This window comes from Dama dama, chromosome 7 (genome assembly GCF_033118175.1).
Source record: "Dama dama isolate Ldn47 chromosome 7, ASM3311817v1, whole genome shotgun sequence".
Taxonomy (NCBI): domain Eukaryota; kingdom Metazoa; phylum Chordata; class Mammalia; order Artiodactyla; family Cervidae; genus Dama; species Dama dama.
The window spans coordinates 42,718,049-42,731,291 of NC_083687.1; the positions used below are offsets into that span (position 1 = coordinate 42,718,049).

The 13,243-nt window shown below is 47.1% G+C and overlaps 1 protein-coding gene across 5 annotated transcripts in view; it reads right to left on the bottom strand.

The window, feature by feature from the left end:
- GMPR (guanosine monophosphate reductase) overlaps positions 1–13,243 on the bottom strand; it is a 57,487-nt gene that overhangs the window by 29,682 nt on the left and 14,562 nt on the right. For 4 of the 5 annotated variants that reach the window (XR_009693641.1, XR_009693640.1, XM_061147582.1 and 1 more), the window contains exon 4: positions 10,017–10,190. The exons of the other annotated variant lie outside the window; for it this stretch is intronic. Coding sequence is in view for 2 of the 4 variants with exons in the window: in XM_061147582.1 (XP_061003565.1) it covers positions 10,017–10,190 (174 nt within the window). In the remaining 2 variants the exon portion in view is untranslated. The remainder of the gene's footprint in view (positions 1–10,016; positions 10,191–13,243) is intronic. 5 annotated transcript variants of the gene reach the window in all.

The following is a 13,243-nucleotide window of genomic DNA, read 5'->3' on the forward strand; positions in this document are numbered from 1 at the left end:
TCCTCCCAGATTTAGAGGAAAGCTTTGAATACTTATAATACACATACAAGTGAAAAAACATAAAGACAGATGTGTCTACATGAAAGTTAAAAACCTGCATAAACACACACTCATACATACAATCAACAAAACTAATAAACAACCTGGTGGAGAAAAAGATTTAAAATTACGAAGAAGACTAACATTATAGGAGCTTTTCCAAATCTACAAGAAAAATGCTAGCACTGCACAGAATAACTTCCAAAGGATATGAACTAATGAGAGAAATAAAAGAGGCCAATAAACACAGGGAGTGTTTAACCTCCACCAGCAATCAAATTTCAATGAAGATATCAGCAAGGTACCACTTTTCACTTAACAAATTGTCAGTGATTATAAAAACTAAATGCTGAAAACAGACACTCGTTCTCTGCCAGTGGAATGCCTACTCCAGTACAAGTTTTCCTAGAAAATAATTTGCCCGCATACAGAAATGAAAAGTATGTATATCCTTTGATCCAATAACTTTCAGGATTTTCTCTCAAGGCAATAATTATGGATGAGGTCAAGGACTTAACTACAAACATGTATTACTGTTAACAGTGCAAAACTGCAAATATATTCCTCCAAATGGTAATGGTTCGACAATCTCTGGCCAACCCATGTGATGTTTATAAGATTGGTTTGATGCCATGGGGAAATGTTTAAGTGCTTTCAGTATAATGTTAGGAGAAACAGAAGGAAATAGTAAGATCTCAGTTTTGTTAAACAAGTATATGTATAGATGAAAACATACACCAAAATGCTGATAAAACATGTTGTGGTGAGGGAATATTCTGACTTTTATCAATAATTCCTTACAGTTTCTTGGATTTGACAGTAGAAACTGCATTACTTTTACAATTGAAAGTTATAGTTTCTGTTTTCTTAGGGTTGTTTTTTTTTTTTTCTCCTAAGCATACAACTCTGAACCTGGAAAAGAACTTAGTAGGAACCCAAGAAAGGCTTCCCTGGTGGCTCAGCGGTAAAGAAACTGCCTGAAGTACAGGAGCTGCAGAAGACACGGGTTCGATCCCTGGGTTGGGAAGATTGCCCTAGAAGAGGGCATGGCAACCCGCTGCAGTACTCTTCCCTGGAGAATCCCGTGGACAGAGGAGCCTGGCAGATACAGTGCATAGGGTCACAAAGAGTCAGACACAACGGAAGTGACTTAGCACGCACACAGGAACCCAAGAAACAGCACGCCAAGCTCTCATTCTTCCTCCCTGGTTGACTTGCTAAGAATTCAAGATAAATTTTACAAATAAAAATTAATTAGAAGTTAAAAATAAAACACCTGAAGAAGCTACTCGCAGCTCCCTACAAGGTTTCACTGTCATTGTGGATTTTTCTCTCCATTCTGGTACTGCCTACAGACCAGTTTAAAAGGGTTCACTTTATACCAAATAAGTCAATTCAAGTCACCTCAGATGGACATAGCAAGTATAACCATGTGAGGTCAAGGTAAGTTTAAAAGTGTGGAGGGAGCTGATGCCATTGTAAGAGCCCAGGGGCTTCTCAAGGTGTCCCCACATCCCCTGAGCTGCCGTCGGGGCTCCTGAACCAGAGGCGGGCACCTGAGGACTAAGCATGAAACCCAGAGTGATGATGAAACGCCTCCAGCCCGAGGACCACACAACAAGGATGCCAATGGCTAGGAGAGGACGGTGAGTGTCCACTGGCAGGAACAAAAACCTGTCCAAGTTTGAAACCAAGACGGGCAAACACAAAAGCTGAAAGTAGTCAAGTTCAGAAACGCGAGAGACTCCGGGAGTGTGGTTAGGTTCTGGGGGAAGCCCAGCCCACAGCGCAGGCAGCCGGTGGGCTCGGGGTGGGATGCGCTGGGGTTGGGGGGGTAGTTGGCCAGGGATGATTAGCAAGCAGTCGGCTTATCTTGACCAGAAACAGCTCCTGTGGGGAGTGGATACCACAGGCTCAGAAGGTGGGCAGCATGTCCGGCTCGGTCATGACCGGGGCAGCCAGGACAAACAGAAGCTGCAGCCCCCAGCCGGGTCCCAGAGCAGACAGGTGGAGGTTTCTGTTAGGCCCCCCTCTTCCCAGGGAGGCCAGGCACTGTCCGGGCACTGCCTCCTGCTCCTCCGTGTTCAGGGCAGGTGGGAGGGGCCAGAGAACACACATAAAATGGACAAAACGAACATTTCACGTACTTCTGCATCATTTTAAAAAGGCCGCTAGGGGCCTGCCTGGTGGCTCAGTGGTTAAGAATCCCCCTGCCAATGCAGGAGACGTGGCTTCCATCCCTGGTCCAGGAAGATCCCACAGGCTGACAAGTGACTATGCCTCTGCGCCACAAGTACTGAAGCCTGAGCACCCTAGAGCTCATGCTCTGCAACAAGAGAAGCTACCACAATGAGACGTCCGCCAGCCGCAACTAGAGAAAAGCCCGTGCAGCAACAAAGACCCGGCACAGCCAAAAATTAAATTTTTTTTAAAACTTAAAACTTTTAAAAATAAATTTTAAAAGTCCTCTGGGCAAAAACCAGCCCCAATTCTTCCAGTTCTCCTTTGGACCCAGACATCTATGGCAAGATAACTTCAGAAAGCTGGGCCTGACTGACGACCCTCCCACTCACTGGGTAATTTTAAGAAAATCACATCCACTCCGAGTCTCCATTTATCCTGCTATAAAGTGGGGTGGATCAGATCCACCTGTCCTTGTCACTGCAAGGTTTACAAAGGAACTTCACCAATATCCATCTCCAGAACTTTTTCATTATCCCAAACTGAAATTTTGTACCCGTTAAACAGTAAGTTTTCTACCCACTTTTTACTGTCTCTTCAGAAGTCTTTTGCCAAAAAATTCCTTTCTATAGAATTAGAAAATTTGGAAAACTCAGCAGTGGCCACAGGACTGGAAATGGTCAGTTTTCATTCCAATCCCAAAGAAGGGCAATGCCAAGGAATGTTCAAACTACTGCACAACTGCACTCATCTCACATGTTAGCAAGGTAATGCTTAAAATCCTTCAAGTTAGGCTTCAACAGCATGTGAACTGAGAACTTCCAGATGTACAAGCTGGATTTAGAAAAGGCAGAGGAACCAGAGATCAAATCACCAACATCCGCTGGATTACACGAAAAAGCAAGAGAATTCGAAAAAAAACATCTACTTCTGCTTCATCCACTATGCTTAAGCCTTTGTGTGGATCACAACAAACTGTGGAAAATTCTTAAAAGAGATGGGAATACCAGACCACCTTACTTATCTCCTGTGAAACCTGCATGCAGGTCAAGAAGTAACATTTAGAATCAGTCATGGAACAACAGACTGGTTCCAAACTGGGAAAGGAGTATGTTAAGGCTGTATGTTGTCACCCCGCTTATTTAACTTACGTGCAGAGTACATCATATGAAATGCAGGGCTGGATGAAGTACAAGCTGGAATCAAGATTGCTGGGAGAAATATCAATAACCTCAGATATGCAGATGACACCACCCTTATGGCAGAAAGCGAAGAAGAACTAAAGAGCCTCTGGATGAAAGTGAAAGAGGAGAGTGAAAAAGTTGGCTTAAAGCTCAACATTCAGAAAACTAAGATCAAGGCATCTGGTCCCATCACTTCATGGCAAATAGATGGGGAAACAATGGAAACAGTGACAGACTTTATTTTTTTGGGCTCCAAAATCACTGCAGATGGTGACTGCAGCCTTGCAATTAAAAGACACTCACTCCTGGGAAGAAAAGCTATGACAAACCTAGACAGCATATTAAAAAGCAGAGACATCACTTTGCCTACAAAGGTCCATATAGTCAAAGCTATGGCTTTTCCATCAGTCATGTACAGATGTGAGAGCTGGACCATAAAGAAGACTGAGTGCAGAAGAAATTATGCTTTTGAACTATGGTGCTGGAGAAGACTCTTGAGAGTCCCTTGGACTGCAAGGAGTCAGACAAGTCAATCCTAAAGGAAATCAACCCTGAATATTCATTGGAAGGACTGATGCTGAAGCTTCAATACTTTGGCCACCTGATGCAAACAGCTGACTCATTGGAAAAGACCCTGATGCTGGGAAAGACTGAGGGCAGGAGGAGAAGGGGACGACAGAGGATGAGATGGTTGGGTGGCATCACTGACTCGATGGACATGAGTTTGAGCGAACTCTGAGAGACAGCAAAGGACAGGGAAGCCTGGTGTGCTGCAGTCCATGAGGTCGCAAAGAGTCGGACATGACTGAGCAAATGAACAACAAGCCAACAGCAGCAGACTGAATCTGGCCTAAGGGCCAACTCCTAACAGAAGGTGCTGGAACATTAATGCCAGAGTCTTCCCCCATGCACCCGAGGATATCCTTCTATTTACCTGGGCATTCCAGGGAGTAGGAGATGCCACCAAGGCAATAACCACCTTTCACGTGAAAAATACAAGCAACTGAATTTACTGTGTGACTCTCAGAGACACACATCAGCTGCATCTCGGGGGCCCTTCCTAGCTTCTGCCGCAGTCTCAGTTTACACCAGTTCCAGAGAGAGGATGAACCAGAAAATCTAGGCTAACCTGGCCTGAGAGGGTGTCTGAGCTTCAGGGAGGTAAATTCGGGTGCCCACGGCCACCACCTTCGAGGAACACTGAAGAGCATCTCCCCACCACCCACCCACCCCACCGCCTCCCCAGGAAGAGGCATAGAGCAGGCGGGGCCTCCGTGTGACTCAGAACCTTGTCTGACCATGAAATGCTAGAGAAAGGATTCAGACAGGTGCCTGAGCCACTGGCCACACACGGAAAGGCCAAGGACATGCCCACAGCTTCCCAGGGGTCTGCCAACAGTGGCTGACTTGACATTCCCCAGGGGAGCAGAGCTAGTCTCTCTGAACAGATTAGGTGTCACAAGCCTGTGTCCTCAGGGCCAGATCAGAAAGAGCCACCAGCACGAAAGCACTTTCTAGGCCCAAACTGGGTTTCGCAGGTGGCTCTAGTGGTAAAGAATCTGCCTGCCAATGCAGGAGACAGGGGACACCATGGGTCCGATCCCTAGGTTGAGAAGAGCCCCTGGAGGAGAAAATGGCAACCCACTCCAGTATTCTTGCCTGGAAAACTGAATGGACAGAGGAGCCTACAGTCCATAGGGTCGGACCCAACTGAACACACATAAGAGACCCAACATAGGAACCTCTCCGCCACAAGGAGCCTGAGCTGGTAGGGGGTCTGGCTGCAGCCTGGTGTAATGGCGGGGGCGGGGGGGGGGGGCGGGGCTGGAATGGAGGATTCCAGACCCCGGGGACACACCATCTAACTCAGTCCCACCTCTCACTGGCTGCGTGAACATCAAAAAGTTTCTTGACCCCTCTAGGCTGAAGCCTCCCACCAACTAAAGTAGGTGCTCTTAGCCTTACTCGAGCACTAGTTACCATAAAAGACAAGTGCCTGGTCCTTGTTAGTGCCTCTTTCCACAGTCCCTGGAATCCACCCAAGAACACACCATTCCCATTCCTCTCAGAAAGCCACCAGGCAGAGGCCCAGAGGACGCGTCACACCCTAACACCCAGCATCTTCACAAGACCCTTTTCTGCCAGTGACGTTCTCTAAACATCCCCACTTCCTCCCTCCTGACATGCAGCAGTGCTTTCCTTAGGTGAAAAGTAAGAGGCAAAGGGTCCATGTGAATCCAAGATGTGCTGGGCAATGGGAGCAGCAAGCCTGGAACTGGGGCTCTGCCAAGACGCTTCCAAGCCGCCCTTCCGTTCACTGCAGAGTAGTCATCAGGACAGCACTCGGCATCCTGAGTTATATACCTTTCAGTTCCCCATCAGTGGACAAACACATCCTCACAATGCCTCCAAATACCACGAGGAAAATTATCTTCCTAAAGACCAAGGGTGTTAAGAGTACTGGAGGTTTCCATGTGAATCTGAGGGGTCAGTGTAGGTAAAGCAGCCGGGGGAGAAAGGCTAGAGCCTCCTGCTCATCACTGGGGAGACCAATCCCAACACGGGGAACACACCCCCTGGGCAGTCAGCAGGAGCTGCCGAGGAACACTGAGAAGCGTCACCCCCGCACCCCCCACCCACCCACCCCACCCCTGCCTCCCCAGGGAAAACGCACAGAGCAGGCGGGGCCTCCGTGTGGCTCGGCACTCCTGGGCGCCCAGGGGGCCTGGGAACTCAGGGTCAATCTCCCCCTCCTCGCCTCACCCCCACCCCAGCAGCCCCCAGGCACTGCTGACGCCCTTCCCCTGCCCTGCCAGCCCGCCTCCTTCCTGCACCGCCCGTCTCCCCTGGTCCTCTCCCTGGAGCTGGGACCCAGGCTCCACAACAGGCAGCCCGCTCAGCCCTGGGTACAGCCAGCTGTGAGCTAAAACTCCCCGGCAACCGTGTGCAGGGTGCACGGCAAGCTCTGGGGCGCTGGGGAATTTCTGCTCTCACTCTCCTTGTTTCAAAAAGTGGTTCATGTTTTCTCCTTCTTCTTAAAACTCATATAACACCCCCCATCCCACCCCCATTTCTCTTCTCCATCAGCCTTCCGCCTCTGGTTCAGTTCCCAGAGCATGTGCCCTCAGTACTTGCCAACTCGCCACTGGGTGACTACTGCACCCTTACCATCAGCCCATCTGATCCCCATGATGATGCTCCAAGCATTTTTATCTCGACCAGCTTTTCACAGGGGAGAAGAATGAGCTTCAGAAGGTAGGTTCAGCCGAACCATGTTGCTCATTGGTGGCCACACCGACATCAGGCACCCTCAGCGATGTTAATGCTGGTACAACCAGCATCGAAGCAGAGCAAGAGGTCAAGGGCAAGGGAGGCATCTGGGAAATGGGGTTAAGATTCATCCCAGGAACAGTGTATGACCCCACAGCTTCCACGAGATGATGTGGGCCATCGCAATGGACTACAGAGGCAAAGAAGACCCAGAAGATATGCAGTAGAGTCACCATTTACATGAGGTTCGAAAATAGGCAAAACTTAAGTGGTGTCGTTTAGGCATGCATCGGTAGATGGCAAAACCGGGGACACTCGAAGAAGGAAATGAGCATCAGGCAGAGAGGGGCTTTCGTCTGAGGTGGGAGGAGGCGCTGCAGAGGTACGCTGAAGGGCCTCTGCTTTTATGACTGTTTATTAAACACCCATGTTTTATGCACTTGTTTGGATGTATGTCATATTTCACAACTGAATACGTCAATTATCCAAGACAAAAAAGTAGAGTCACGAGGTTGCTTCATTCAGTAAGTGTAATTTCTGGTCCCTAACAACTGGAGGTGAACTGGAATGATCTGGAAAGATCTATATCCCACTACCTCAGATCAGAGGAAACGTCAACAGCAACCCAGAAGTACTCACCAGAAGGAATCGACAAAGGACTCCTCCTGCGCAAATATCTGTCCTGCTGTTCCTACCATCTCAGTCCTCACTGCACAGAGTTTGCGTTTAACACCAAATGTTTGTAGGGCTCCCAGGTCCCAGCTGAGGGGAGGGGGCTTCTGCCCTCCTGGCAGGCCAGCTTTCTCATTCCTCCGTTTCCACAGATGACGAGGGGCACAAGAGCCAGCTGGGGCCTCAGGACTAGAGACATGCGCCTTGCTGGGTCATGACAGGAGCCTGAGGAAGCTGCCCAGCTCAGGACGGAGAAACAGGAAACTGGTCACGTGTACGGCCCAGTGGATGGAGGCAGCTTTATCGCTAAAGTTAGCAAGGATGGGGCATGTTTACAGGTCTCCAGGGGCAGAGCCTGGACTCTGGACTCTGACCGCCCTGACCTCAAACCTCAGCTCTGCCACCCCACAAGATGTGCCACACCCACAAGGGTGTGACCTTGTGAAAATCCCAGAGTCGAAGGATCAGGAATAAGGATTTCTCATCTGCAATAAACCTGGGACAACAGTTCCTACTCTTTACAGAGATGTAAAAAGAAAGAACAGACGGAAGCCTCCTGAAACATGGGAGTGAAAGTGTCAGCCATTCAGTTGTGTCTGACTCTTTGCAAACCCATGGACCATAGTCTGCCAGGCTTCTCTGCTCATGGGATTCTCCAGGCGAGAATACTGGAGCTCGTGGCCACTCCCTTCTCCAGGGGACGTTCCCAACCCAGGGATTGAACTTAGGTCTCCTGCATTGCAGGTGAATTCTCTACCTTCTGAGAAACATGAGAGGAACTCAATAAATGGTGTTTCTTTATCAAACACAACAATGCTGGTAGCACGATTATGGGGGTGAAATGAATCTGACTGTTTCCCCCCCAACTTTAAACATGGTGCAGCTGGTTGACTTCGGGACAACACTTGATGCTTTCTTCTCACTTGATTGGAAAGCATAAAAGTACTTATCTCAAAAATGTTGGGGGGCTGCCCTGTGGCAAAGAATCTGCCTGCCAATACAGGAGACACGGGTTCAATCCCTGATCCAGGAAGACCCACATGCTACGGAGCAACTAAGCCTGAGCGCCACAACTACTGAGCCTCTGCTCTAGAGCCCAGGAGCTGCAACTACTGAGCCCACGTTCCCTAGAGCTCATGCTCCACAGGAAAAGAAACCACTCAATGAGAAGCTCGTGCAACGCAACTAGAGAGTAGCTCCCACTGGCCGCAACTACAGAAAAGTTCGAGCGGCAACAAAGACCCAGCACACCCAGAAATAAATAAAAACATATCTTTTAAATGTTCTGGAAATCCTTCACAGGTGATTTACCTTTGTCAACAGAAATACTAACTCCTGTCTCCCAACTTCCTTAAAATGATGAAATGTGAAGATAAATTAAAAATTTGTAAAAGGAAGACATAGAGAATGGACTTGTGCTTGTCAGGGTAGAAGAGGGGCTGGGGAAGGATGGTTTGGGAGTTTGGGATTAGCAGATGCAAACTATTATGTACAAAGTGGATAAACAACAAGCTCCTACTGTATAGCACAGGGAACTATATTCAACATCTTGTGATATACCATAACCGGAAAGACTACGGAAAAAATGTATATATGCACATATGACGGAGAAGGCAATGGCACCCCACTCCAGTACTCTTGCCTGGAAAATCCCATGGACGGAAGAGCCTGGTAGGCTGCAGTCCATGGGGTCACGACGAGTCAGACATGACTGAGCGACTTCACTTTCACTTTTCTGCATTGGAGAAGGAAATGGCAACCCACTCCAGTGTTCTTGCCTGGAGAATCCCAGGGATGGGGTCGCACAGAGTTGGACACAACTGAAGTGACTTAGCAGTAGCATACATATATGTATAACTAAAGCACTTTGCTATACAGCAAAAATTAACACAACATTGTAAATCAACCATACAATAAAATAAATTGAAAAAAAGAAAAGAACTGGGTTCAAAAAAACTTATAAAAGGAGAGTTAGGTACATTATCTAGTGGTCAATCAATAATCACCATGTTAATTAAGACCAATAAAGATACATAACTACAATATAGATTTTCCAGAAGCCCAAATTTAACCCTAAAGCTTCTAGTTCATTTTTCTATAAATCTATGTTTCCCAAAGATAACACATATACATTCTCACCAGTAAAGGTGTTAAAAATTAGTAAAAATAACCCCCTCAAAAGGTAGGAAAGTTCAAAGATAAAGATCCTAGATAAAACAATACACCAATTGATTTGCAAATAGCTGACTATTGCGAAATGTTCATATTGTGGATTTCAACCCTCACAGCAGACTTTTCTACTAGCAAGGAGAGTGGGGCAGAGATGACAAATATGATAAAGAGAAAGCCAACTGTGTTTTTATTTTTTAAAATAGACTCTGCTAAGCAGTGACATACACCTTGGTATAAAGGTCTCACATGGTAAGAAACACTTGATGATATCTAGCAGAGACAAGGAGCCAACACCCTATGGCGTTGATCTGGGATTTTATTTTTTATAGCTGAGCCAGGTTTCAGATCTTCGCAGCTGCTGCCTGTCCTTATCCCACTGATTCACAGCTATTCTTCTAGAAAGAAGGCACCAAAAGCTCCCAAGAGAACACAGCTCCCCCAACACACCATGTAATTCTTCTCTGCTTCCCATCTAGAGGGTCATCCCATCACACTTACCATGATGGTGTGTTCTGGAAATCTGGACCGGACCAGCTTCACAAACTCCACAAAATGCTCCGAGTACCCATTGGCCACATCCAGGCAAATAAACTTGACCTGCGGCACAGCTTCCAGGATGTTGCTCATCTTTTCCAGATCATTCTTCCCACTGCCCGAACTCACAGCTACATGCTATACCGAATAAACCAAGAGGTGTAAGACAGGAACGGTAAGTGGTGTTCAGAGGTCAGACCCTGCCTCCGTCCACCCGCCAGTTCTGGGGACAGTACCGTGCCCCTCTGAGGTTAACTCTGATCACACACACAGTGGACTGGCTCAAGAAACCTGCAGCAGCAGAGGCAAAGGAGATTCTCATGGTCATTTATCTAAACTGACTGTTGTCTTTTCCAACACTAAACTGCACATAAACACTAAACTGAGACCTGAACCTCGGCCACACAATCTCATCCATGGCTTTTAATTTCCTCAAGCTTTTCACATGGCCATCAAACCAGTCAATCTTAAAGGAAATCAACCTTGAATACTCATTGGAAGGACTGATGCTGAAGCTTCAATACTTTGGCCACATGATGCGAAGAGCCAGTCTTGGAAAAGACCCTGATGCTGGGAAAGATTGAAGGCTAAAGGAGAAGGGGATGGCAGAGGATGAGATAGTTGGTTAGCATCATCGATTCAATGGACATGAACCAGGGTAAACTCTGGGAGGTGGTGAGGGACAGGGAAGGCTGGCGTGCTGTACTCCATGGGGTCACAAAGAGTCGGACACGACTTGGCAACTGAACAATGCCACGTGGAATGCAGAACCATGGAGCGGCTGGTGCAAATTCTCCTCCTGGAGCAGAGGAGAGGAAAGGAAAACCAGGGTGGCCGGTCTGCTCGAGTTCCTCATGCCAAAGCCGTGGCCGTTACCCTGAGCATCCCACTGAGGTGGGGGTGGGAGAGGACAGAGGGAAAGATGTCTAAAACCTCTCTGATAAAACTCCTTCCTGTTTTCATTTTTACTCCCAATACAACATTATCACAACATGCAAACTGTGCGACTTCCCTGGTCCAGTGCCTAAGACACTGCACTCCCAGTGCAGGAGGTCCAAGTTCGATCTCTGGTCAGGGGAACTAGATCCCACATGACGCAACTAAGACCCAGTGCAGCCAAATAAGTAAATATTAAAAATAAAAGAAAGGAAAATGACATACAAGTCTTAATGCCTCCAATAAATGTCCTGAAGCATAAGAATGAACAAGATTGAAAGGATCCTTCCTGTCTGCGCTGGGATGTGTTTACATCTGATGCCGCCACCTTCTCCTCCGTGATACCCTCTCCCCTAACCTTCCTCAGCACCGGTGCCTCCAACCCACCCCTCTGCTGCTCTCGAAATCTGCTCTGAGGGTTTTAGTAGTTTATGCCTCATTAAAACTAGCCCGTGGGACTGTGCCCAGAGTTAGCATCTCACCTTCTATGATGTATTTATTTTTTTATAAATTTAAAATTTGTAAATTCAGTATTTTAACTCACACCTCTAAACTATAAATGCCCGTGAGCAGCACATCTTACTCTCCTTTGTTACTCCCCCCAAACCACAAGTCACAACAATGTAGCTACACCCCATAGACTTAGTGTTCAGTTCAGTTCAGTCGCTGAGTCATGTCTGACTTTTTGCGACCCCATGAATCGCAGCACGCCAGGCCTCCCTGTCCATCACCAACTCCCGGAGTTTACCAAACTCATGTCCATCGAGTCAGTGATGCCACCCAGACATCTCATCCTCTGTCGTCCCCTTCTCCCCCTGCCCCCAATCCCTCCCAGCATCAGGGTCTTTTCCAATGAGTCAACTCTTCGCATGAGGTGGCCAGAGTATTGGAGTTTCAGCTTCAGCATCAGTCCTTCCAATGAACACCCAGGACTAATCTCCTTTAGGATGGACTGGTTGGATCTCCTTGCAGTCCAAGGGACTCTCAAGAGTCTTCTCCAACACCACAGTTCAAAAGCATCAATTTTCGGCACTCAGCTTTCTTCACAGTCCAACTCTCACATCCAGACTTAGTGTAAGCCGACTGATAATGTGATACATACTGACTCCCACCTTCATTCCTGATGACAGTCTGACTGGTTCCCCAAGTCCACAGGTTCTTTCCCTCCCACTCAGCTCTGCTGTCTTTTTTATCTTTCCTTTCATTTCTGTTAAAGTTTGGCAGGTGGAACTAGAGACTGGTAAGTTTCTCTCAGTGCCACTGGGTTTGTCATGCGTTCCCTTTTTAATGAGCTTTAACTTCGGTGGCAGTGGGGTAGTAAGTGAAATGATTGCCCTTAGTAATGAAAGCCACGGTTCTGATCCACAGTGCACTGCTGGAAACTCACGCTCCCCAAACTTCCTCCAAAGAAGAGGGGGATAAGTTGAAACAGAGATAATCCATTAGAATAAATTATGCTGAAAAGAAAGGACTCAAGTGTGAGCCAGAACTATTTTATCTCTGAAACCACCTCCCTCGCCAATCAAAATCCACACACAGTCATGGCACAGCAAAGAAAAATAGCCAGAAACTAGTGTAACTTCAAAAGCAGTACAATAAGAAGTCATTTTCCAATCCAGATGATCTGACCATGGAGGAAATCATCCCCAGCATAGAGACGTCTCTTTAGCATGGACACAGGACCACCCAAGGGTGCCAGGATCGAAGACTGGCATGTTCTACTGGGGTCTTTATTATTTTCAAACCACCTTTCTTTTTTTCAGTTACAGCTTTATTAAGATGTAGTCACATATGCTTCATCTATTTAAAGTGCACAGTTTAGTGGCTTTTAGTATATTCAGAGTTGTACAACCGTCACCACAATCAATTCTAGAACATTTCATCAACCCCCAAGAGAAACCTCCACACCCTTTAGCCCTCACTCTCAACTAATTCTGTCTCTATAGGTTTCCCTTGTCTCAACATTTCATGGAAATAGAATCATATACAGGGCTTTTTGTGTCTGGCTTTTTCACTTGGCAAAATGTTTTTGAAACAGGAGTGAAGTGAGCAGGGCACGACCTTTAAAAGAATGACACAAACCAAGGACACAACATAAACAGTCATTGTTGTTGTTCAGTCGCTAATTGGACTTTGCACGCCACGGCGATGGTGGAGTAAAAGGACGTATGCTTATCTTCTCTTGCGAGAACATCAAAATCACAACTAGCTGCTGACCAACCATGGATAGGAGGATGTGGGAACCCATCCACATA